At 40.0% G+C, this 21,399-nt stretch overlaps 4 protein-coding genes across 4 annotated transcripts; all 4 read left to right on the top strand.

Moving 5' to 3' along the window:
- Positions 1-3,087: 3,087 nt before the first annotated feature.
- LOC121877014 lies at positions 3,088-4,449 on the top strand. Its single transcript, XM_042382603.1, has 3 exons — positions 3,088-3,107; positions 3,346-3,483; positions 3,879-4,449. Exons 2-3 carry the CDS (start codon positions 3,349-3,351, stop codon positions 4,317-4,319), a joined length of 576 nt encoding a protein of 191 aa, XP_042238537.1. The 5' UTR covers positions 3,088-3,107; positions 3,346-3,348; the 3' UTR covers positions 4,320-4,449.
- Positions 4,450-6,839: 2,390 nt separating this feature from the next.
- LOC121877015 (adhesive plaque matrix protein-like) lies at positions 6,840-8,199 on the top strand. The gene is made up of 3 exons (XM_042382605.1): positions 6,840-6,859; positions 7,098-7,235; positions 7,630-8,199. Exons 2-3 carry the CDS (start codon positions 7,101-7,103, stop codon positions 8,068-8,070), a joined length of 576 nt encoding a protein of 191 aa, XP_042238539.1. The 5' UTR covers positions 6,840-6,859; positions 7,098-7,100; the 3' UTR covers positions 8,071-8,199.
- A 2,685-nt stretch (positions 8,200-10,884) lies between these two features.
- LOC121877013 lies at positions 10,885-12,770 on the top strand. Its single transcript, XM_042382602.1, has 3 exons — positions 10,885-10,895; positions 11,126-11,272; positions 12,040-12,770. The coding sequence occupies exons 2-3, from the start codon at positions 11,129-11,131 to the stop codon at positions 12,475-12,477; spliced, it is 582 nt and encodes a 193-aa protein (XP_042238536.1). The 5' UTR covers positions 10,885-10,895; positions 11,126-11,128; the 3' UTR covers positions 12,478-12,770.
- Positions 12,771-15,221: 2,451 nt separating this feature from the next.
- LOC121877010 (adhesive plaque matrix protein-like) lies at positions 15,222-17,517 on the top strand. Its single transcript, XM_042382600.1, has 3 exons — positions 15,222-15,314; positions 16,150-16,302; positions 16,932-17,517. Exons 2-3 carry the CDS (start codon positions 16,150-16,152, stop codon positions 17,367-17,369), a joined length of 591 nt encoding a protein of 196 aa, XP_042238534.1. The 5' UTR covers positions 15,222-15,314; the 3' UTR covers positions 17,370-17,517.
- Positions 17,518-21,399: the final 3,882 nt, after the last annotated feature.

The raw sequence follows: 21,399 nt of genomic DNA on the forward strand, positions 1-21,399 counted from the left end.
TGTACACATACATACATACATACATACATACATGCATACATACATACATACATACATACATACATACATACATACATACATACCTGTACATACATACATACATACATACATACATACATACATACATACATATCTGTACATACATACATACATACATACATACATAGACACATACATGGCTGTCTCTCACCTGCCCTTTGAATCAGATAATTAGAGAAGTAGAGAGAGAGAAATATATTTAGATAGACAGGAAGACGTCAAGGAGACTATAGAAAGATAGATGGATATATAGATAAGTGTAATATGTACAGTATCTTATCACTAAAGTATTAATGAATGAAAATATTGATAATGAAAGAGAGAGAGAGAGAGAGAGAGAGAGAGAGAGAGAGAGAGAGAGAGAGAAACATTCACAATGAGAACTTCTGAACTTTCTCACCAGTCAATATTTCTTTAAGTAAACAAACCGCGCTTGGCTTATCTTGGGGTGCGCCTCTCCTCCTTCTTCCTCCTCCTCCTTTTATTTCCTCCTCTTATTCTCATTCTCCTTCTCCTCTTACCCTGTCCTTTAGCCACGAATCCTCCTCTTCCTCTTCCCCTCTTTCCCTCATCTCCTTCCCTTCCCTTTCACTCCTCCTCCTCCATCCCCCCTTCCCTTCCCTCTCTCTTCCCTCCCTCCTCCTCCCATCCCCTTCACGCCCTTTCCTTATTCACGCCCTTTGACTTATACAAACTATGAGAGAAACTAATGATGATTTTTCTAGTGACTGATCTGAAATAACACTCAAACGGGAGGTCATTGTTTTCTGGTACAGCTTGAGTGTGTCGGGGTACAGCTTGAGTGTTTCGGAGTACAGCTTGAGTGTTTCGGAGTACAGCTTGAGTGTGTCGGGGTACAGCTTGAGTGTTTCGGAGTATAGCTTGAGTGTTTCGGAGTACAGCTTGAGTGTGTTGGTGTACAGCTTGAGTGTGTTGGTGTACAGTTTGAGTGTGTCGATGTATAACTCTGGTATTTATACATCATTCACTCAGTACCTCCCCACACACACACACACACACACACACACACCTTAATTTCATTTATAAGTGAGATGTACACAGAAATTAGAGTAATCTTTTCTCACTCCATCTTCATTTTTTCTCAGTCAGTCCCTCCCTCTACAGTCACTCCCTCCCTCTGCAGTCACTCCCTCCTTCTGCAGTCAATCCCTCCCTCTGCAGTCAATCCCTCCCTCTGCAGTCAATCCCTCCCTCTGTAGTCACTCCCTCCCTCTGCAGTCCTCCCTCCTCTGCAGTCAATCCCTCCCTCTACAGTCAATCCCCTCCCTCTACAGTCAATCCTCCTCTGCAGTCAATCCCTCCCTCTACAGTCCTCCCTCCTCTGCAGTCCTCCTCCTCTGCAGCCAATCCCTCCCTCTACAGTCAATCCCTCCCTCTGCAGTCAATCCCTCCCCTCAGTCACTCCCTCCCTCTGCAGTCAATCCTCCCTCTGCAGTCCTCCCTCCCTCTACAATCCTCCCCTCCCTCTACAGTCACTCCCTCCCTCTGCAGTCAATCCCTCCCTCTGCAGTCAATCCCTCCCTCTGCAGTCAATCCCTCCCTCTACAGTCACTCCCTCCCTCTACAGTCACTCCCTCCCTCTGCAGTCACTCCCTCCCTCTGCAGTCAATCCCTCCCTCTGGTGTAATAGACATGTTATAATAATAAAATAAAAAAAGGAAGAAATTATGTATCGAAATTTTGACTCAGAAACGAAGATATTAGAGTAAATTTGTTTTTTCTCGTGTTGTTGTGGATTGCTTGTTATGTTTACATCTGTAGACCAAGGGACTACACACTCAAACCATACGAGCCTAAAATATTTACATATTAACCCATAAATATCAGTGAGAATAACCCAGCGCCTTTTAACACAGACAGGTGTAGTAATAACAGGTATGAATCCTTAATTTGTAACCGAAGAACGTTTTCACCTCCACACCTTCACTTTTCACGTAGATTATTGGTAATTTACGCTTCACATCGCTCTAGTTGTTGTCTTGGTACATTCCTAAATCAACACAGGTCATTGTTAGGTTCTGTAAACGTTATGGTGGTCGTCATGGAAACGGAATATCCATTATTTTCATCTTACTTACAATTATTATTTATTTTTTTTAGGAATTTAAATCATTCTGTCACTTCATATTGTGTTTAAATCTTCTTTATATATATACGAATAACCATAAAAATCAAATAAAAAAAAACATGAACAATTATATAGATGCATAATTAAATAAAAACAAACTCAAACATACGCAGCAAGACCTCAAACATAAACAAACAAACACACATACAAAGTAGTGAGTCTTGTTTACAAAGGTGACGTCACAACATCATCACCTCCGAACAGATTACCTTTTCTTACCTTTAAACAGTAGATTACATTAATTACCTTATTTACCTGCCAAAACGATACGAAAAAGGTAAAAACAGAGAGATTTAGTAATGTATCTCACCTGGGTATGTTAATTACGCTGTTAATTAATGTGTACAGGTGTAAAGACGTATTATAAATTTGTTAGGTAGGTGTTAATAAGAAATAGGGAGATATAATGATAAGAAAATAGGTGACTTACCTTAAGAAATAGGAAAAGTAAATAGCAGTAAAATTTAAGTAATATATATAAATAGTATACTTATAATAAAACAAATAGAAAGACAAATTAATATAAAACAGAATATATATTTTTTTGGCATTAAGAATGATAACAAATTGCGACCAGGCAAAGGGCGCCAAGAGATCAATAGTATAAATATCTTTGTCAAAAAAAATGGAAAATTGGGTAAAACTTAAAGACAAAAGAAAGAAGATAATATACAAGTGATAAAAGAATTATTTATTATAATTTTATCAGGTTAATGATACCAATTTATAATAATTTATATGTGTTTTTCAGAAGTGTTAAAAATGTATGTATGTATGTATGTATGTGTATGTATGTATGAATGTATGTATGTATGTATGTGTACATGTAGGCAGTAGTGGGATCTCCGGTATATAAACAGCGCGGCGCAGCTTTCAACATCACTCTCTTGCTTAGACTCCCAGAGGAACAACTGCCCAGGTAAACAACTCACTGATATACAACTTATACAACCATACATGGAGTATACTGAGGTATTGTTCTCCCTATAACAGTGTTCTTCAGCTGGGCAGAAGAACAAACTTAATGGTTGTACACGCTCGTAACCTTCAGGTGAATTACACTTTGTAAACACGAGATAAAACCTCTTGGTGAAACTCACCGACACAACACAGTAGGGAAGAGAAACACTAATGTATGTATTGTGTTGTTGTGGCAGAACATGTGTGGTAGAGTGGCTGTGGTGGTGCTGGCTGTGGTGGCGGCGGTGGTGGCTGAGCCAGGCTTCAAGTTTGGTAAAGGAAGATGTCACCCGCGGGTGCACTACAAACCTCACTACGTCACACACTACCAGAAGGTCAGTACTGAGTGTCTCGTGTTCTCGTGTTTGGTTTATCTCAACTATAAAAGATCTTAGGCAGTTATTGACACATTAGTTCACCTTTGTTAACACATTCTAATTAACTAAATGTTGTGTACACACAACAGTCGTCAGCCATGTTGGGTCTAGAGTCACCTTATAGTTACCATTGTTATTAATTTATCGTATTTTAATGATCCTTCCTGGTAAATAATCCCAACTTAGTGACAATACGAGAGGATGAACTTACGATACTTTTTGAGAAGAATGAAATGGTATGAGATGGAGATGAGGATAACTTAGAGTTTTATAAAGGCATAAGTGTACAGTTTGTTGACATTGTGTTGGTGTGTCAGGTGGTGTTAATGGCGGTGTTTGTGGTGTTGTTACAGGTGCCGGTCTACCACACTGTCTACAAGGAACATGTCGTCCCTACCACCATCTACCACACAGTGTACAAGACACAGTACCAGAACGACTACCACACAAAGTACGTTCCCAAGTACGAAACTAAGACCGTCTACGAGACCAAGGACGAGCGCGTACCTCACTACGAGACCAAATACGAGACCAAGTACCAACCCCATTATGCTACCACTACCCAGTACGTTCAAACCTACGTCACCAAGAACCAGTACCAGACACAGTACCACACCACGTCCCAGTACCAGACCGTGTATAGTACTAACTATGTGCCACACTATGTGACCACGACCCAGGTCCAGTACCACACCCAGTACCAGACCAAACAGGTACCAGAGTACCACACGGTGACCAAGACCAAGCAGACCTACCAGACCGTCTGCCCACAACCATCTTATGGCTACCACTGAGGACCTGACAACAACCACACACCAACCTGCCACAGTGTCTTCCTCACTTGTCTTCCTCAGACCAAATACGATTTTTAATGTTAATTTGTTTTATGTTAATTGAGGTTAAATAAAAGTATATTTTGACCCACAACTGAGTTTGTTGTTCCTTATTTGAAAAGATAATATTATAGGTACTGAAACCTTTTGTAAATACTGTAATATTTCCTTCATCGTGTAAGTCCAAAAATTAGCAAATCTTTGACAAACTGTTCAGCCATTTATTGTATCAAAATCTGGGATAATCTAAACACGGATAAAATATAAAAGGTCCAGGTGACATTAGTGAGTTATAAAAGGTGTTTAAAGTTATCAAGACTTGTTAACAAGGCTGAACAAGACCTGATCCTGGGCTGAGTGTCTTGTGATGGTTTACTTGTTGTCTGTAATAATGTTCAGTAGAAGCAGAAGCAACACAGTGTTAAGGTGTTGTGTTGCCAGTAGTGTTGGAGGTAAGTTGTTCTGCTGAGTGTGTCGGCAAGGAAAGTTTATGTGATCTAACTTTGTCTAGAATAAAAGTATAATTAATGCTTCTCTAACTTTTTAATATTATTTTGAGAAAAGTTTTAACTAAATCTTTATTATAAAACTTAAACCACCAATTACGTCACAGAGACGAGACCAATAATATTATTGTTAAGATAAAACATTAGTTTTAGTTATAATAATTAAGGATTAAATTTGTAAGGCAGAAAGTACAGTTATAAATATTTGAGCCTCTTGTGACAACCGTTGACCAAACATTTACCTTCCATCGTTAATGTCACACCTGTCTCCTACCCGTCACACCTGTCTCCTTCCCGTCACACCTGCCACCTGCCCGTCACACCTTTTTCCTATGCGTCACACGTGCCTCCTACCCGTCACTCCTGTCTCCTGCCCGTCACACCTGTCTCTTGCCCCTCACACCTGCCTCCTGTCCATCACACCTGTCTCCTGCCCGTCACACCTGCCTCCTACCAGTCATATCTGCCTCCTGCCCATCACACCCTTTTCCTATCCATCACACCTGCCTCCTGCCCGTCACACTTGCCTCCTGTCCATCACACCTGCCTCCTTCCCGTCACACCTGCCTCCTGTCCATCACACCTGTCTCCTACCCATTACACCTGCTTCCTACTCGTAACACCTGTCTCCTGCCCGTCATACCTGTCTCATGCCCGTCACACCTGCTTCCTGTCCATCACACCTTTCTCATGCCCGTCACACCTGTCTCCTACCCGTCACACCTGCCTCCTGTCTGTCACACCTATCTCCTGTCCATCACACCTGTCTCCTACCCATCACACCTGCCTCCTACCCGTCACACCTGTCTCATGCCCGTCACACCTGCTTCCTGTCAAATCACACCTGTTTCCTGCCCGTCACACCTGTCTCCTACCCGTCATAACCGGCCACAATACCCGGTTAACATTATAAATCTTTCATTATTATCACCTTAATTTAACCCAACACTTACAGTAGTTGTTGACGACACACACACACCCACACACACACACACACACACACACACACACACACACACACACACACACACACACACACACACACACACACACTCACACACACACACACACAAAGCCTCAAATAATGAACAAAATATTCAAATATAAAATCGTGTAGAGTTTGTTCAGCCATCTTGATCTTATAAATAGTAAGTTAGAATTATAAGTAAGTTAAGTGTAAGTTAAGTGAGATAAAGTATCTTAGTAATACTGTTAGTCTCCTGCAGGTGAGAGACAAGGAACTAGTAGAGATTATTGATGAGAGATAGAGAAGAAAATAGGAAGGTTTCGTTAATGAGAAATAACGAGAGAGACTACAGAAGAGGACGTGATAAATATGGAATATAGTTATGGGAAATAGGGAAATAAATAAGAAGGTTTCGTAAAAATATGTAAAATAGGGAAAATTTATTCGTGGAACTTTTAAATGGGGGAAAAGATATTGATAGGTATTGTAAATAATAAATAATAATACAAGAATAGATACAAAATAGGTGTAAAAATGTAAATTAAATAATAAAATAAATAGCTTATTATCCTAAATAACAAATAGGAAGAAACAAAATAGTGAAGAATTAAAAAACAAAAGAGCAGAGGTAAACAACATGGATCAACTACCGGATAAAACAAGGGATCGATAATATAAAAAAATACTTTGTTAAAAAATGAAAAAAGACAAATAATAAAGACAAGAGAAAGAAAAATACACAAGTGATGAAAAGTATAATTATTTTTATTAGATTATTGTTACTAAAATATTTATAACTTATTGATTTTGTTTTTGTGTATTGGATAAAATTAGATTTTAAAAGACTAGATTGACCCATTCACTCTGAAGAGATGATTTTAATGTATTTATGTATGTATGTATGCATGTATGTATGTATGTATGTATGTGTACATGTAGGCAGTAGTGGGATCTCCGGTATATAAACAGCGCGGCGCAGCTTTCAACATCACTCTCTTGCTCAGACTCCCAGAGGAACAACTGCCCAGGTAAACAACTCACTGATATACAACTTATACAACCATACATGGAGTATACTGAGGTATTGTTCTCCCTATAACAGTGTTCTTCAGCTGGGCAGAAGAACAAACTTAATGGTTGTACACGCTCGTAACCTTCAGGTGAATTACACTTTGTAAACACGAGATAAAACCTCTTGGTGAAACTCACCGACACAACACAGTAGGGAAGAGAAACACTAATGTATGTATTGTGTTGTTGTGGCAGAACATGTGTGGTAGAGTGGCTGTGGTGGTGCTGGCTGTGGTGGCGGCGGTGGTGGCTGAGCCAGGCTTCAAGTTTGGTAAAGGAAGATGTCACCCGCGGGTGCACTACAAACCTCACTACGTCACACACTACCAGAAGGTCAGTACTGAGTGTCTCGTGTTCTCGTGTTTGGTTTATCTCAACTATAAAAGATCTTAGGCAGTTATTGACACATTAGTTCACCTTTGTTAACACATTCTAATTAACTAAATGTTGTGTACACACAACAGTCGTCAGCCATGTTGGGTCTAGAGTCACCTTATAGTTACCATTGTTATTAATTTATCGTATTTTAATGATCCTTCCTGGTAAATAATCCCAACTTAGTGACAATACGAGAGGATGAACTTACGATACTTTTGAGAAGAATGAAATGGTATGAGATGGAGATGAGGATAACTTAGAGTTTTATAAAGGCATCAGTGCACAGTTTGTTGACATTGTGTTGGTGTGTCAGGTGGTGCTAATGGCGGTGTTTGTGGTGTTGTTACAGGTGCCGGTCTACCACACTGTCTACAAGGAACATGTCGTCCCTACCACCATCTACCACACTGAATACGAGACGCAGTACCAGGACGACCACCACACAAAGTACGTTCCCAAGTACGAAACTAAGACCGTCTACGAGACCAAGGACGAGCACGTACCTCACTACGAGACCAAATACGAGACCAAGTACCAACCCCATTATGCTACCACTACCCAGTACGTCCCAACCTACGTCACCAAGAACCAGTACCAGACACAGTACCACACCACGTCCCAGTACCAGACCGTGTATAGTACTAACTATGTGCCACACTATGTGACCATTACACAGGTCCAGTACCACACCCAGTACCAGACCAAACAGGTACCAGAGTACCACACGGTGACCAAGACCAAGCAGACCTACCAGACCGTCTGCCCACAACCATCTTATGGCTACCACTGAGGACCTGACAACAACCACACACCAACCTGCCACAGTGTCTTCCTCACTTGTCTTCCTCAGACCAAATACGATTTTTAATGTTAATTTGTTTTATGTTAATTGATGTTAAATAAATATATATTTTGACCCCATAACTGTGTGTAATGTTTGTTATAAGAATTTACAACATTATAATTCCTAAAACATATTTATAATCATGTTATACATCGAAATTTTAACACAAACATTTTGATAATATACAATAAGATAGACAACTAACAATATAACTTACATCATATTAATTAAGGAACCGATTAAAATTAGGAACACCTGTAAACACCCATTACGGACCGATTAGGCGTGTTATCCATTAAGGACCCATTAGGCGTGGCACCCATTAAAGACCCATTAGGTGAGACACCCATTAAGGACCCATTAGGCGTGGCACCCATTAAAGACCCATTAGGCATGGCACCCATTAAGAACATAAGAACATAAGAATGGAGGCATCTCCAGCGGGCCTATTGGCCCATACTGGGCAGTCCCGTTTACACCCAACCCCTATTGCTCATATACCCATCCAACCTATGTTTGAAGCTATCCAACGTATTCGAGTTCATGATGATGTTTGGTAACTTGTTCCACTCGTCCACTACTCTATTTCCAAACCAGCGTTTACCTATCTTGCGCCTAAATTTAAATTTGTCTAATTTAAAACCATTGTTACGAGTTCGCTCCCGGTTGGATAGTTTGAGTACCTTTGTAATGTCCCCTTTGTTCAGCCCTGACTTCCATATATACACCTCTATCAGGTCGCCCCTCACTCTACGTCTCTCGAGGGAGTGCAAATTAAGATGCTTTAACCTGTCTCTGTACTCAAGGTTCCTAATGCCCGGGATTAGTCTTGTCATTCTCCTCTGAATTCTTTCCAAGGATTCTATATCCATTCTGTAATACGGTGACCAGAACTGAACTGAGTAATCCAAGTGAGGTCTCACAAGCGCAAGATATAGTCTTAAGATGACCTCACTAGTCTTGTAACTAACACTCCTGTATATGAACCCAAGTACTCTATTAGCGTTGTTACGAGCAAAAACACATTGTTTACTTGGCTTAAGATTCCTACTTATCATTACTCCTAAATCTTTCTCGCAGTCGGATTTCTCAATAACATCGTTGTTCATCTGGTATCTGGTTTCCCTGTTTACGTCTCCTATACTGAGTACTTTTACATTTGTCCACATTGAATCTCATCTGCATTTTTCAGACCATTCGAAAAATTTGTTTAGATCTTCCTGTAGTTTTGCGGAGTCATCGTCAGATTTAATTACACTCCCTATTTTAGTGTCATCAGCAAATTTACTTATGTTGCTGTCTATGCCGATATCTATGTCGTTTATGTATATAATAAATAATAATGGTCCAAGTACTGAGCCCTGGGGAACTCCACTAGTGACGTTGCTCCAATGGGATTTAGTGCCGTTAATGCTCACTCGCTGTTTCCTGTCCTGTAACCACGCCCTAATCCATTTAAGGATGTTACCCTTGATGCCATGTGCTTCTACCTTTCTAATTAGTCTTTCTTGGGGGACTCTGTCGAAGGCTTTGCTAAAGTCGAGATATACCACATCATAATTGTGCCCCTCGTCCACTGAATCGAAAACAGATGAAAAGAAGGTTAATAGATTAGTTAGACATGAACGCCCGCTTGTGAAGCCATGTTGGGAATCATTGATCAACTTGTGTTTCTCCAGGCGTGGCACCCATTAAGGACCCATTAGGCGTGGCACACCACCTGACCCATCACTAAACAATTCCACAGGTGTTGATGTTGAAGCTCACCTGATGCACTGCAAGGTCACATTACCATCTCTCTCTCTCTCTCTCTCTCTCTCTCTCTCTCTCTCTGGTTTATGGATGCAGCTCCTCTCTTACATAATCTAGGTCATAGTTAACGAGAGTAATTGCAGAACTGTCCTAAATACTAATGAGCAATGACAACAACAGGTAAAGGTTATGATGGTGATTTGCTGGGGATAATAACATGTTGTTTTGAGTTATGGTCATGAGGAGTTGTAGAGGATGATTGATTATATTCTCTTGTTGGTAGGATTTTAGGAAGGATGATTTTGTTGATTCTGTTGATATTAGTAATAGTAGCAATTTTTTCGACGCTACTACTACTTCTACTACTACTACTACTACTGCTACTACTACTACTACTACTACTACTGTTACACACAAAGTTACATATTTTTCCCCAAGGATAAATACAGACTAAACATACCATACAATGATCGTCATAAAACTCGACCTAGAACACCCTGGGTATAAAAAAAAACCCATGAACCTAGGGGATACGAGCCCATTATATTGACAACTAAAAATTGGCGTTAAAATTTTTTGTTATAATTTAAAAATAGTTATTACTAATATAATTTAGTTAATTCCTATTTATTATGCCAAAATTATTAATAAATTTTTAATATCTTTGATTCTGTTCTAATTTACTAATATTAACTTAAGTAAGAACAAGATCTTTATAAAATCAAGTTAGTATTTTCTTAATGACAATCAAATTATTCCCTAAGTACTTTCTGGCTTCATTATAACATCAAAAAATATCCAATTACATTTATACTATACACATTACAGCATTAGTATACATATAAACGAAAGATATATATTATATGTATTGTACTGTATTACCATGTACTGTATGCGATCACCTCGGGGTAGGAACCGAACTCAGGACGATACGGTGTCATGGTATATAAACACCGCGACGCAACTTTCACCATCAGTACCCTGTCCAGACTTCCAGGGGCGAACAACTCACTGTCCAGGTACACAAAACCATCAATAACACACTTGATAGAACTATAATTACGATATATTGTAACTTGGAGTATCTTGAAGTGTTTTAGATCAAGATAAACAATGGCTAGGTTTGGTTAGGTTAGGTTAGGTTTGGTTTGGTTAGGTTTGGTTAGGTTAGGCTACATTTGGTTAGGTTAAGCTAGATTTAAAGACTAACCCACCTGTTTAATTCCTACCTCTGTATTCCACCTGTCAGAACATGTGTGGTAGTGTGGCTGTGGTGGCTGCGGTGGTGCTGGCTGTGGTGGTGGCTGTGGTGGCTGACCCAGGCTTCAAACTGAAACGCCGGCGATGTCGTCCAGTTGTTCTCCTCATTCCTCAATACTCCAAGATAATAATGAAGGTGAGTGAGTGAGTGAGTGAGTGAGTGAGTGAGGGAGTGAGTGAGTGGGTGAGGGAGTGAGTGAGTGAGGGAGTGAGTGAGTGAGGGAGGGAGTGAGTGAGTGAGTGAGGGGAGTGAGGAGGTGAGGAGGGAGGGAGGAGGAGGGAGGGAGGGAGGAGTGAGTGAGTGTGAGGGAGTGAGTGAGTGAGGGAGTGAGTGAGTGAGTGAGTGAGGGAGTGAGTGAGTGGGGGAGTGAGTGAGTGGGGGAGTGAGTGAGTGAGGGAGTGAGGGAGTGAGTGAGGGTCAGTCATAGTATTACCAGCCCAATAATTCATGATAGGTTAGGTTAGGTTAGATAGGGAGATAACCTTCAGGTCAGGGAGGTACTACCGCCTGGGCAGATATTGGAAGCATAATGTGTTGTCTAATGGTAGACCCTGCTGCCATATGTGACCAAGTCCCAGGTTGATGATCTGACTTTCTGCCTCATTTACACACAATTGCAGGGTCTCAATTGTTTCTCTTACTATTGACAACACAACATACATATATTGTTTCTCACTATTGATTTTTTTTTTCATTTCGTGTTTATTTATGGTCAATTATTATTATTATTATTATTATTATTATTATTATTATTATTATTATTATATTTTCGTCCCCAGGCCCTGGTGTGGGTCAGTGAACTGTGCCCGTAAAGAAAAAAGGTTAGGTTAGGTTAGTTTGTTTACATTGTGTGTTGATCGTGTCAGCAGGTGGTGTTAATGGCTGTGTTTGTGGTGTTACAGATGCCGGTCTACCACACAGTGCACAAAGAACATATCGTCCCAACCACCATCTACCACACTGAGCACAAGACCAAGTACCAGGAGGAGTACCAGACCAAATACATCCCAGAGTACATCACCACGGTCGTCTATGAGACCAAACATGAGTACAAGACCAAGTACGAGACCGAATACGAGACTGAGTACAAACCCCATTACGTCACCACCACTGAGAAAATCCCAACCTACGTCACCGAGACTGAGTACCAGACAGAGTACCATACCACATACGAGTACCATACCGTTTATAGCACTGAATATGTACCCCAATATAAGACCACAACCCAGGTCGAGTATAAGACCCAGTACAAGACCACACAGGTCCCCGAGTACCACACAGTGACCAAGACTGAAGAGGTTTTTAAGACCGTCTGTCCACAACTATCTTACGGCCACTAGCAACAACCACACAACCACACAACCACACACACACGTACACCAGTCTATCACAGTATATTTCTCACTTATACGAGTACTAAGACACCCAGACCACATTATCTTTCTCACTTATTATTATTGACGATATATAAATCTTTTTGTCGAGGGATTTAGCCATTATGTTCCTTGGTGTTAAGACATCTTTCTCACCGAGGCAATTTATGTTTATGTTTTACTTTTCGTCGCGATTTTTTCCCTGACTCTGTATATTAATGTTAAAATAAATAAATAAAATAAATTTATTAATTTTCGTGGATTTTTGTCTTCATTTATTGACCTTCGCTATTGTTATTAAAAGTTAAAATCACACACACACAGACACACAGACACACAGACACACACACACACACAGACACACACACACACACACTGTCATCACTCTAGTAATGAGACTTGGATGACAACAAGAAAAAAATAAAATAAAAATAAAAGTAATCTTTCTTTTTTTTTGTAAATTACTTTTGTTTGAAATATTTAATGGTTTTGTTGGGAACTAATAATAATAACAAGAAGAACAAGAACAACAACAACAACAACAACAACAACAACAACAACAACAACAAACATTAAAATTTACGCCTCCCCCCAAAAAAATAAATACAAAATAATACAAAATAATAATAATAATAATAAAACACAGAAGAAATCACTACTATATAAAACAGCTCCGATTCAAACAATACCGGAAAGAAACAGACCATAAGAGTGCTATTTATTTTCCTATTTATCAAACTAGCTATTACGTGTTGCTATTCTTTTATAACGGAGAGTAGCACCGTGTTAGTTGGTGTAATAAGAGGAACTTGTCAAGATTACCGCCAGACAACACCTACCTTTAGAGAGAGAGAGAGAGAGAGAGAGAGATGTCTGTATGTGTATGTATGTTTATCTGTTTGTGTGTATATCTACAGGCTTGTAGGTTGGTTACATGTTTGTGTGTGTGTGTGTGTGTGTGTTTCTGTCTGAGTATAAGAAAAAATATATATATATATACACACACGACACAACTATTACCTAACATCTAGCTTTTACTGTATTAAGTAACTCAGTGAGCACTAAACACTACAACACATTAAACGCCCACTAACATTACATCAGGTTTGTGGTCACGACAGACGCCCAGTGACCGAGTGTCTGTGTGTGTGTCTTGGGCCTGGCGTCTACTAACATCTAGGTATCTGGTTTTGTTTTTTGTTTTTTTACAGATATTAACCCACCCGGGCACAGGTCACTGACCCACCTCGGGGCCTGGGGGATGAAAATGTAATAATAATAATAATAATAATAATAATAATAATAATAATAATAATAATAATAATAATAATAATAATAATAATAATGATAATAATAATAATAATAATAATAATAATAATAATAATAATAATAATAATAATAATTCATACTAAATAAATTGTATAATAAAAAATAAAAAATTGAAAATAAAATAATAAATTATTAATGATGAGAATAATAATAATAACAACACTGTAATAATAATAATAAAGAATTACAAAAAAAGAAAAAAAAAGAAAAAACGAGAAACAATATATGTATGTTGTGTTGTCAATAGTAAGAGAAACAATTGAGACCCTGCAATTGTGTGTAAATGAGGCAGAAAGTCAGATCATCAACCTGGGACTTGGTCACATATGGCAGCAGGGTCCACCATTAGACAACACATTATGCTTCCAATATCTTCCCAGGCGGTAGTACCTCCCTGTTTGATACCTACTACCTGGGTACCTGTTTACATCACTGTGTTTACCTAAAAAAATTGCCTTATTTATGGGTATTTATTTCCGTTTTTCTGTAATATCAAAGAATCCGGCTTAATCCTCAGTATTTGTTTACGTTTTTCTATAATCCAGAAAAATCCGTCTCAATCCCTCGTACCTGTTTTAAAGCGACGAGTGACGGAGGGTGTCAGGTTGTGAAGCGCCATTGGAGTCATAGCGGCCAGGGTGAAAGTTACAGTAGACTATTAGGGCTGTTATGTCCACTAATGTGTTTCTGTGTTCGGGATATTTGCTGTAATGTGTCTGTTTGTGTCTGTTTGTGTCTGTTTATGTCTGTGTAAAGTGTGTGGTTGTTTCTATTACTCCTCTGTAGTCTTGCAATTATTTCACACACACAGTCACACACCACACACACAGTCACACACCACACACACACACAGCCCTAAAGATACAAAGTTTACCGAAGGAAGTTGTTGGTGGTCTGTGTTTATATTAGACAAAAGTGGAGTTATTTCTACCACCATAGACTAACATGATGCACTGTGAGAGTGATGTTCTCTTTCTCCCTCTCTCCCTCCCTCTCTCTCCCTTGACCTGCCAGTACCTCTCCCTCCCTCTCTCTCCCTTGACCTGCCAGTACCTCTCCCTCCCTCTCTCTCCCTTGACCTGCCAGTACCTCTCCCTCCCTCTCTCTCCCTTGACCTGCCAGTACCTCTCCCTCCCTCTCTCTCCCTTGACCTGCCAGTACCTCTCCCTCCCTCTCTCTCCCTTGACCTGCCAGTACCTCTCCCTCCCTCTCTCTCCCTTGACCTGCCAGTACCATGACTATAGGATTAGTACTATAAATCTACCGAATGTTGATGATGACGCAGCAACAACGCCTCGCAACATTAGCCAATGGCGTAACCAGGTGAACACGTTCTACCCAATCACCTGCGAGGAATGACAGATGACTCGGGTAAGGAGGAAAGGGGATTGGATGGTCTCAGAGTATAAATAGCGTGGAGAGCCCTGTCATCATGTCAGTCGCCAGTCAGGAAGCGTGAAATAAACAACTCCAAGGTAAACAGAAGCTTCTTAGGATATATGTACAGGATTTGTAACTTGTCTTCTTTCTGGTTCTTTTCTCTGTTGTTTTTTGTGAGTTTTGGTTATTGTTGTTTTTCGTATCATTATTATTGGTATTCTCTTTTTTGTTTTATTTCTTCCTCTCTCTCTTCTCCTTTCTCTTCTTCTTCTTCTTCTTCTTCTTCTTCTTCTCTTTCCTTATCTTCTCATTCTCCCTCTCTCTGTCTTCTCCTTCTACCTCTTCTCATCCCTCTCCTTCTTCTCCTTCCTCCTCTTCTTCTCCTTATTCTTCCTCTTCTCCTTCGTTAAAGTCATCCACATCTTCCTCTTCCAAGATTCTGTCAAAACAAACCTCTCTACCGCCTCTGTGTGTTGTTGACATTACTACAGGACCCAAGTTTACCCATACAACATCCCCCCACCCCAAACAAAGCACCAGAGTCACGTGGGTTTGTTTACCATAACACAGAGTTCTCGTGACGTCAGAGCCGTTCGCGTAAGAAGTCATGAATCCATCCATCTTCAGGGTTTGTTTTGATAGATAGTGTCCTTGTGTGAATCGTGTTGATTTTCACTTTTAATTATGGGTGATTAGGGGTGTTTATTGTTTAAAGGTATAGAAATAGAACACAATTCACGAGGGGAAATAAATGTTATATGAGATTTAATGCAGATGAGTTAATGGAGTTTACACACAACGATGTTCTATTGTTTATTTAGCCCAGTGAATGAACAAACCTGTCTGACTCACTGCCTGACCTGCTGACACCCTCGCCTACTCTTGTGAATACGAAGGACTATCAACCATTCTCTTTCCTTGTTGATTCAGATGGTGTCAATGTGTGGACGACTCGTGGTGGTGGTGATGCTGGTGGTGTTGGCGGCGCTGGTGGAGGCTGACCCGACCTACAAGAGGAAAAGGCCCTCCCACTGCTACCCCAAGACCCAGTACGTCACCCACTACCAGACGGAGTACCAGGAGGTCAGTACCGGGGCAGAGTCCAAATATGGGGTACTGGGGGGTTGATTAGTAACTGGGTACATCTAGCTGGTCAGTACCGGGAGAGGAGGATTCCAAGTATGGGGTACTGGGTTCTAGATGAATGAACTGATAGGATATAAATATGAAACACGGATTCATGAGAGCAGGATTGGTACAGGAGGACTCACAGGATAGTATACCATGATAGGTAACATCTAGACTAGGATATAGAGACAAGAAGATTATTATAGCAAGCCAAATTATTATTAGAATCAAAATTATAGAACCAAATTACTATCACTATCAAAATTATTAACCCAAAGTATTAATTTTATAATGATATTGATAAAAGTAATGACAAAACTATGTTATTTTTACCTCCTGGTGATAAGATAACATTACACCTTCCATATTTACAATAAATCTCTATGTTAATTTTATCATCTTAGGAGAAATATTTAAGGTAGAGTCTCAGTGTAATTTTGATGACATTTTGGAATTTAGTGTGTTTGTACGTCTCCATTTACGACTAAAAATTAACTTACGAACATTTTAAGAATCTAGAGTTTAAGGATTATTGTTTTTATTAATTCATTTGATTTTGTGTTTTTTTTATATCTTGTGATCAGGTCCCAGTATACACGACAGTCTACCAGCAACGGGTCGTCCCTACTACCCACTACGTAACCCAGTACCAAACCCAGTACGTGACGAAATACCAAACCGAGTATGTCCCTAGGTACGTCACCGAGACTTCTTACCGAACCCAAGTCCAGTACGTGACCCAATACCAAACCCAATACCAGACTCAGTATCAAACTCAATACGTCACCACCAGCCAATACGTACCAAGTTATGTTACTCAGACTCAATATCAAACCCAGTACGTGACCCAGACCCAGTACACCACCCATTACACCACCCAGTACACACCCCAGTACATTACCACGACTCAAGTGCAATATCAGACCCAATACCAGACCCAAGTGGTCCCTCAGTACGTGACGGTAACACAGACCCAGGAGAATTACGTCACTGACTGTCCTCAACCTTCTTACGGTTACTAGTGACCGCGTCAATCATTGGGTCAAAATGTTTTCCATCTGTGTTATGTTAAAGTCTCCCCTGTTTATGTTGAAATGATCGTTTTCTTTGATGAAACCTAACATATATATAGTTTATATTTTCAACTTTTTATAAATAAAATATCTACTGTTCTACAATAAATATATTATTTTCCAAAAAATTTTGTATTAAATTCATTTTTTATTTTACATAATGACGCTATAATATTGAAAACAAATTATATAAATTAATGATAGTAATTCCTGATTATGTGATACGGAACTTGAATTCTATATGTAAACACGAGTCAAATAACATCTTATATCTATCAAATAAAAAGAAAATCAAACTTAAAGAAAATAATTAACTCAAAACAAGATAAAGGCAGATAAAAAATACAAATAAATAAAATGATATAATGAGCTAAAAGGATTAATTAGTAGTTACTGAATTTGGTGATACGTGACAGAGTCTTGAGTTATGAGTGAGATAATAGACAAGAGAAATAGAGAGAGAGAAAAGGAATAGAGAGACAGAAAGAAAATATAGACAGAGAAAAAGAAAGAAACTAAGAATGAAAACAAAGTAAGAACAATACGTATAAAAACAAAGAATGAGAAAATATACAGAAACTGATATAGAAACAGTGAAATACTAAATAAAGAGAGAGAAAGAGATTCACAGACAGGCCGAGACTGAGGGAAGGGCAGAAACAAGACCATGACAACAATAAAATTTCTGTGGTAAGTAAAATAACATCAGTTTGTGCGTGAGGTCGCCCCCCCCATCCACAACTCGCCCCCACCCCCATCACCACTACTCGCCCCCCACTCTCCCCATCACCACAACTCGCCCCCCCCTCCCCATCACCACTACTCGCCTCCCCACCACCACTATTTATTTTATAACGCCAAGACAAGCCATCCATTTACACATTACACAGTAGGTTGACATTTGCTTGTAGTTGCTCGTTTACCTGAAGAAGTTGCAATGAAACTTAATTGCTTTTCTAATACCTGATGATTGTTTTGTCCACATAACGTCACAACGAAAATATTATTAACTTTATGTCATTTGCTTGATTGCATTTTTTTTTTACGGGGATTAGCCCACCCGGGCACAGGTCACTGACCCACATCAGGGCCTGGGGGCGTAAATGTAATAATAAATAATAATAATAATAATAATAATAATAATAATATTATTATTATTATTATTATTATTATTATTATTATTATTATTATTATTATTATTATTATTATTAAATAAATACACAAACGTAAAAATAAATCAAGAGTGAGAAACGATATACATTATGTATGTTGTGTTGTCAATAGTAAGAGAAACAATTGAGACCCTGCAATTGTGTGTAAATGAGGCAGAAAGTCAGATCATCAACCTGGGACTTGGTCACATATGGCAGCAGGGTCTACCATTAGACAACACATTATGCTTCCAATATCTTCCCAGGCGGTAGTACCTACCTGTTTGATACCTGCTTACTACCTACAAAGAAGTTGCAATGAGCTAATGTCTTTCTCTCTCTCTCTCTCTCTCTCTCTCTCTCTCTCTCTCTCTCTCTGGTTGCAACTGCGAACTCAACATCAACATTATAGAAAAATAAGTTTATTGCGTGTGTGTGTGTGTTGTTGTAATGTTGTAAGAGACAGACAGACACATCTATACTGGACTACAAGAGCTCCTCACATTGGCTCTCACTGTAAACATGAGACTGAGAGTTTGTTACGTCCTATAAGAGGTGGTGTTTGGCTTTGGCTCTACTTACAACACCCGGATTATTAACCATAGGAGATTACACACACAGGCGCTGTATTATACTGTACTAGCCAGGGGTTACAGTCGCTATGTCACTGAACTATTACAGAGGAAATACAGTATATGTGTGTGTGTGTGTGTGTGTTTGTGTGTGTGTGTGTGTGTTCGTGTTTGTGTGTGTGTGTGTATTTGTGTGTGTGATAGAATGCTTTAACACCTGTGGTGTAATGGTCACATGCTCGCCTCTCGCGATGTTCGATCCCCGGCAGGAAACCAGGCACTTTTTACTCCCTTATTTAGCCCCTGCCCCAGCAGCAATTGGAGACCTGGCATCTATTTGCGGGTGTCTGCAGGATGGTTAGCCAGTGCAGTTGGCGAGTTGTCCGATCTTCTCGGACTATTCCTTGACACTGGGTCATGCAACTCGTTAACTCAGGGTGTGGTTGTTGTGTTGGCGACAGCTTCTACACCTTAAACAAATTCACGCCTAGGTGGCCCTTGGGCCGGCCATCCTCGTTACGCGAGGGACAACCATTATTTATATTTTATTTCATTAGTGAAAGGTGAAGATGCGAGTCCATTTATGCTCCACAAACCTGGTAACAACATGATCAGGAAACATGACTCGCCAGGTTTTAAATGTGAAGAGGTTTTTACAGTGAGTTTACCTGCCGTCGCCACCTGTAACTGTACCGCGTCAGGTTCCATATATCAGATTTATATCAATGGTATTTTTTAGTTGATTATGGAGCTTACAGATGCTAGAGTGTAATAGCATATAAGAATGGCACACTTCACCACGACCAAAATATTATAAATTTACCCGTTAACAGATCCATGTAACTGCCGTTTTTTTCATCAATCTGTAACTATGTCTTGTGATGTACAGCTGTCTGTGTCAACACTACCAGATGATTACAAGATGTTTCTGTGTTACGTTTTCTAAGTCAAGTCTTCATTGTCTTCATTATCGAGATGGTCACGAACACACAAGCAGGCTTACTATCAGTGACTACACCCTGATGACTGTAACTCTGTCACATACTAAGTGTCACTCTCGCCCCCATCTGTGAGTTACTGTTATTGTTACTGAATTTTGTAACCGGCTTCAGTAACTAAGTCCTCATGGTCTCCCACCGAGTAACATTCACACTACTCACCTCACCAGCGCTGGGGTACTTAACATGACCCTTGCCACACACATGATTGATAATATTATGCAAGTCAGGCCAGCAACAACAGATACATTTCTTTACTCTTATACTGTCAGCATGACCACGTAAATACATGTAAATTTATACCTGTGACATACCTGACCCACTCACGTCCCCTAACTCCACCAGGTAGACGACATAATGGTTCTGTAACTAGACTGTGAAGCTGAAGTAAGAGTTTTATTCCAAATCAATACGTCTCAACATTACAAAACAACCTCACATGTTACATTTCATTGAGCAACGACTACATACGGTAAATAGACCAAGTATGTGAGTGAGAGAGACAATGTTCGCTTCAATTGGGTCTTATACGCGTTGTGAACCTTACCTTCCCCCTCACCAGGTAATCACCAATTGAATCTGTGTATGTTAGCTCATTAAATAGTAAAATAAACTATGAGTTCTAACAAATCAACTCATTTATTTTTTCTTATCTTCAATATAATTCCCATTCCGTTTTAATTACAGCACAATACACTTTCACTCGTTACTGTACACACAAGTTCATCCCATCGTCTCTGGCTGAGGGACCCGGGAGAATGGTACCACAAATACTGACTCTTTAGCGAGGAGTGAAGCATTAATTCTGCCACCCATGCCTTCATTTCCTGTTTCAGTCTCTTGTCTCGACTCTTCATAAGGATGCAATGGGCTCCAGTACTAATAGATGCCAGTTCTAATAGATCCCCAGGTATAATTGACCCCAGTTCTAATAGGCGTCAATTTTAATACACTCTGATCTTAATAGACTCTAAATCTAATCTAACCTTACAGAGAACACAGTTCACTACACACACAACACCCCTCCCCCACACACACACACACACAAGCTTCCTCCCCCTCCCCTCCACTGTGCCTCCCCCTCCCCTCCTCCGCCCACACAACACCCCACCCCTCCCCCCACACACAGCACCCCACCCTCCCCCTCACCCCAACACCTCCCCTCTCTCCCCCACACACACAACCCTCCCCTCCCCTCCCCCACACACAGCACCCCACCCCTCCCATCCCTGCACAGCACCCCCCCCTCCCCCCACAC

This window comes from Homarus americanus, unplaced genomic scaffold, assembly GCF_018991925.1.
Source record: "Homarus americanus isolate GMGI-L3 unplaced genomic scaffold, GMGI_Hamer_2.0 scaffold50325, whole genome shotgun sequence".
Taxonomy (NCBI): domain Eukaryota; kingdom Metazoa; phylum Arthropoda; class Malacostraca; order Decapoda; family Nephropidae; genus Homarus; species Homarus americanus.

Excerpts from the sequence above, each read along its gene's own strand:
- LOC121877014 (XM_042382603.1), top strand. The coding sequence starts at position 3,349 with ATGTGTGGTAGAGTGGCTGTGGTGGTGCTGGCTGTGGTGGCGGCGGTG. Across the intron at positions 3,484-3,878 it reads ACGTCACACACTACCAGAAG|GTGCCGGTCTACCACACTGT; the intron begins GTCAGTACTGAG and ends GTGTTGTTACAG.
- LOC121877015 (XM_042382605.1), top strand. The coding sequence starts at position 7,101 with ATGTGTGGTAGAGTGGCTGTGGTGGTGCTGGCTGTGGTGGCGGCGGTG. Across the intron at positions 7,236-7,629 it reads ACGTCACACACTACCAGAAG|GTGCCGGTCTACCACACTGT; the intron begins GTCAGTACTGAG and ends GTGTTGTTACAG.
- LOC121877013 (XM_042382602.1), top strand. The coding sequence starts at position 11,129 with ATGTGTGGTAGTGTGGCTGTGGTGGCTGCGGTGGTGCTGGCTGTGGTG. Across the intron at positions 11,273-12,039 it reads ACTCCAAGATAATAATGAAG|ATGCCGGTCTACCACACAGT; the intron begins GTGAGTGAGTGA and ends GTGGTGTTACAG.
- LOC121877010 (XM_042382600.1), top strand. The coding sequence starts at position 16,150 with ATGGTGTCAATGTGTGGACGACTCGTGGTGGTGGTGATGCTGGTGGTG. Across the intron at positions 16,303-16,931 it reads ACCAGACGGAGTACCAGGAG|GTCCCAGTATACACGACAGT; the intron begins GTCAGTACCGGG and ends TCTTGTGATCAG.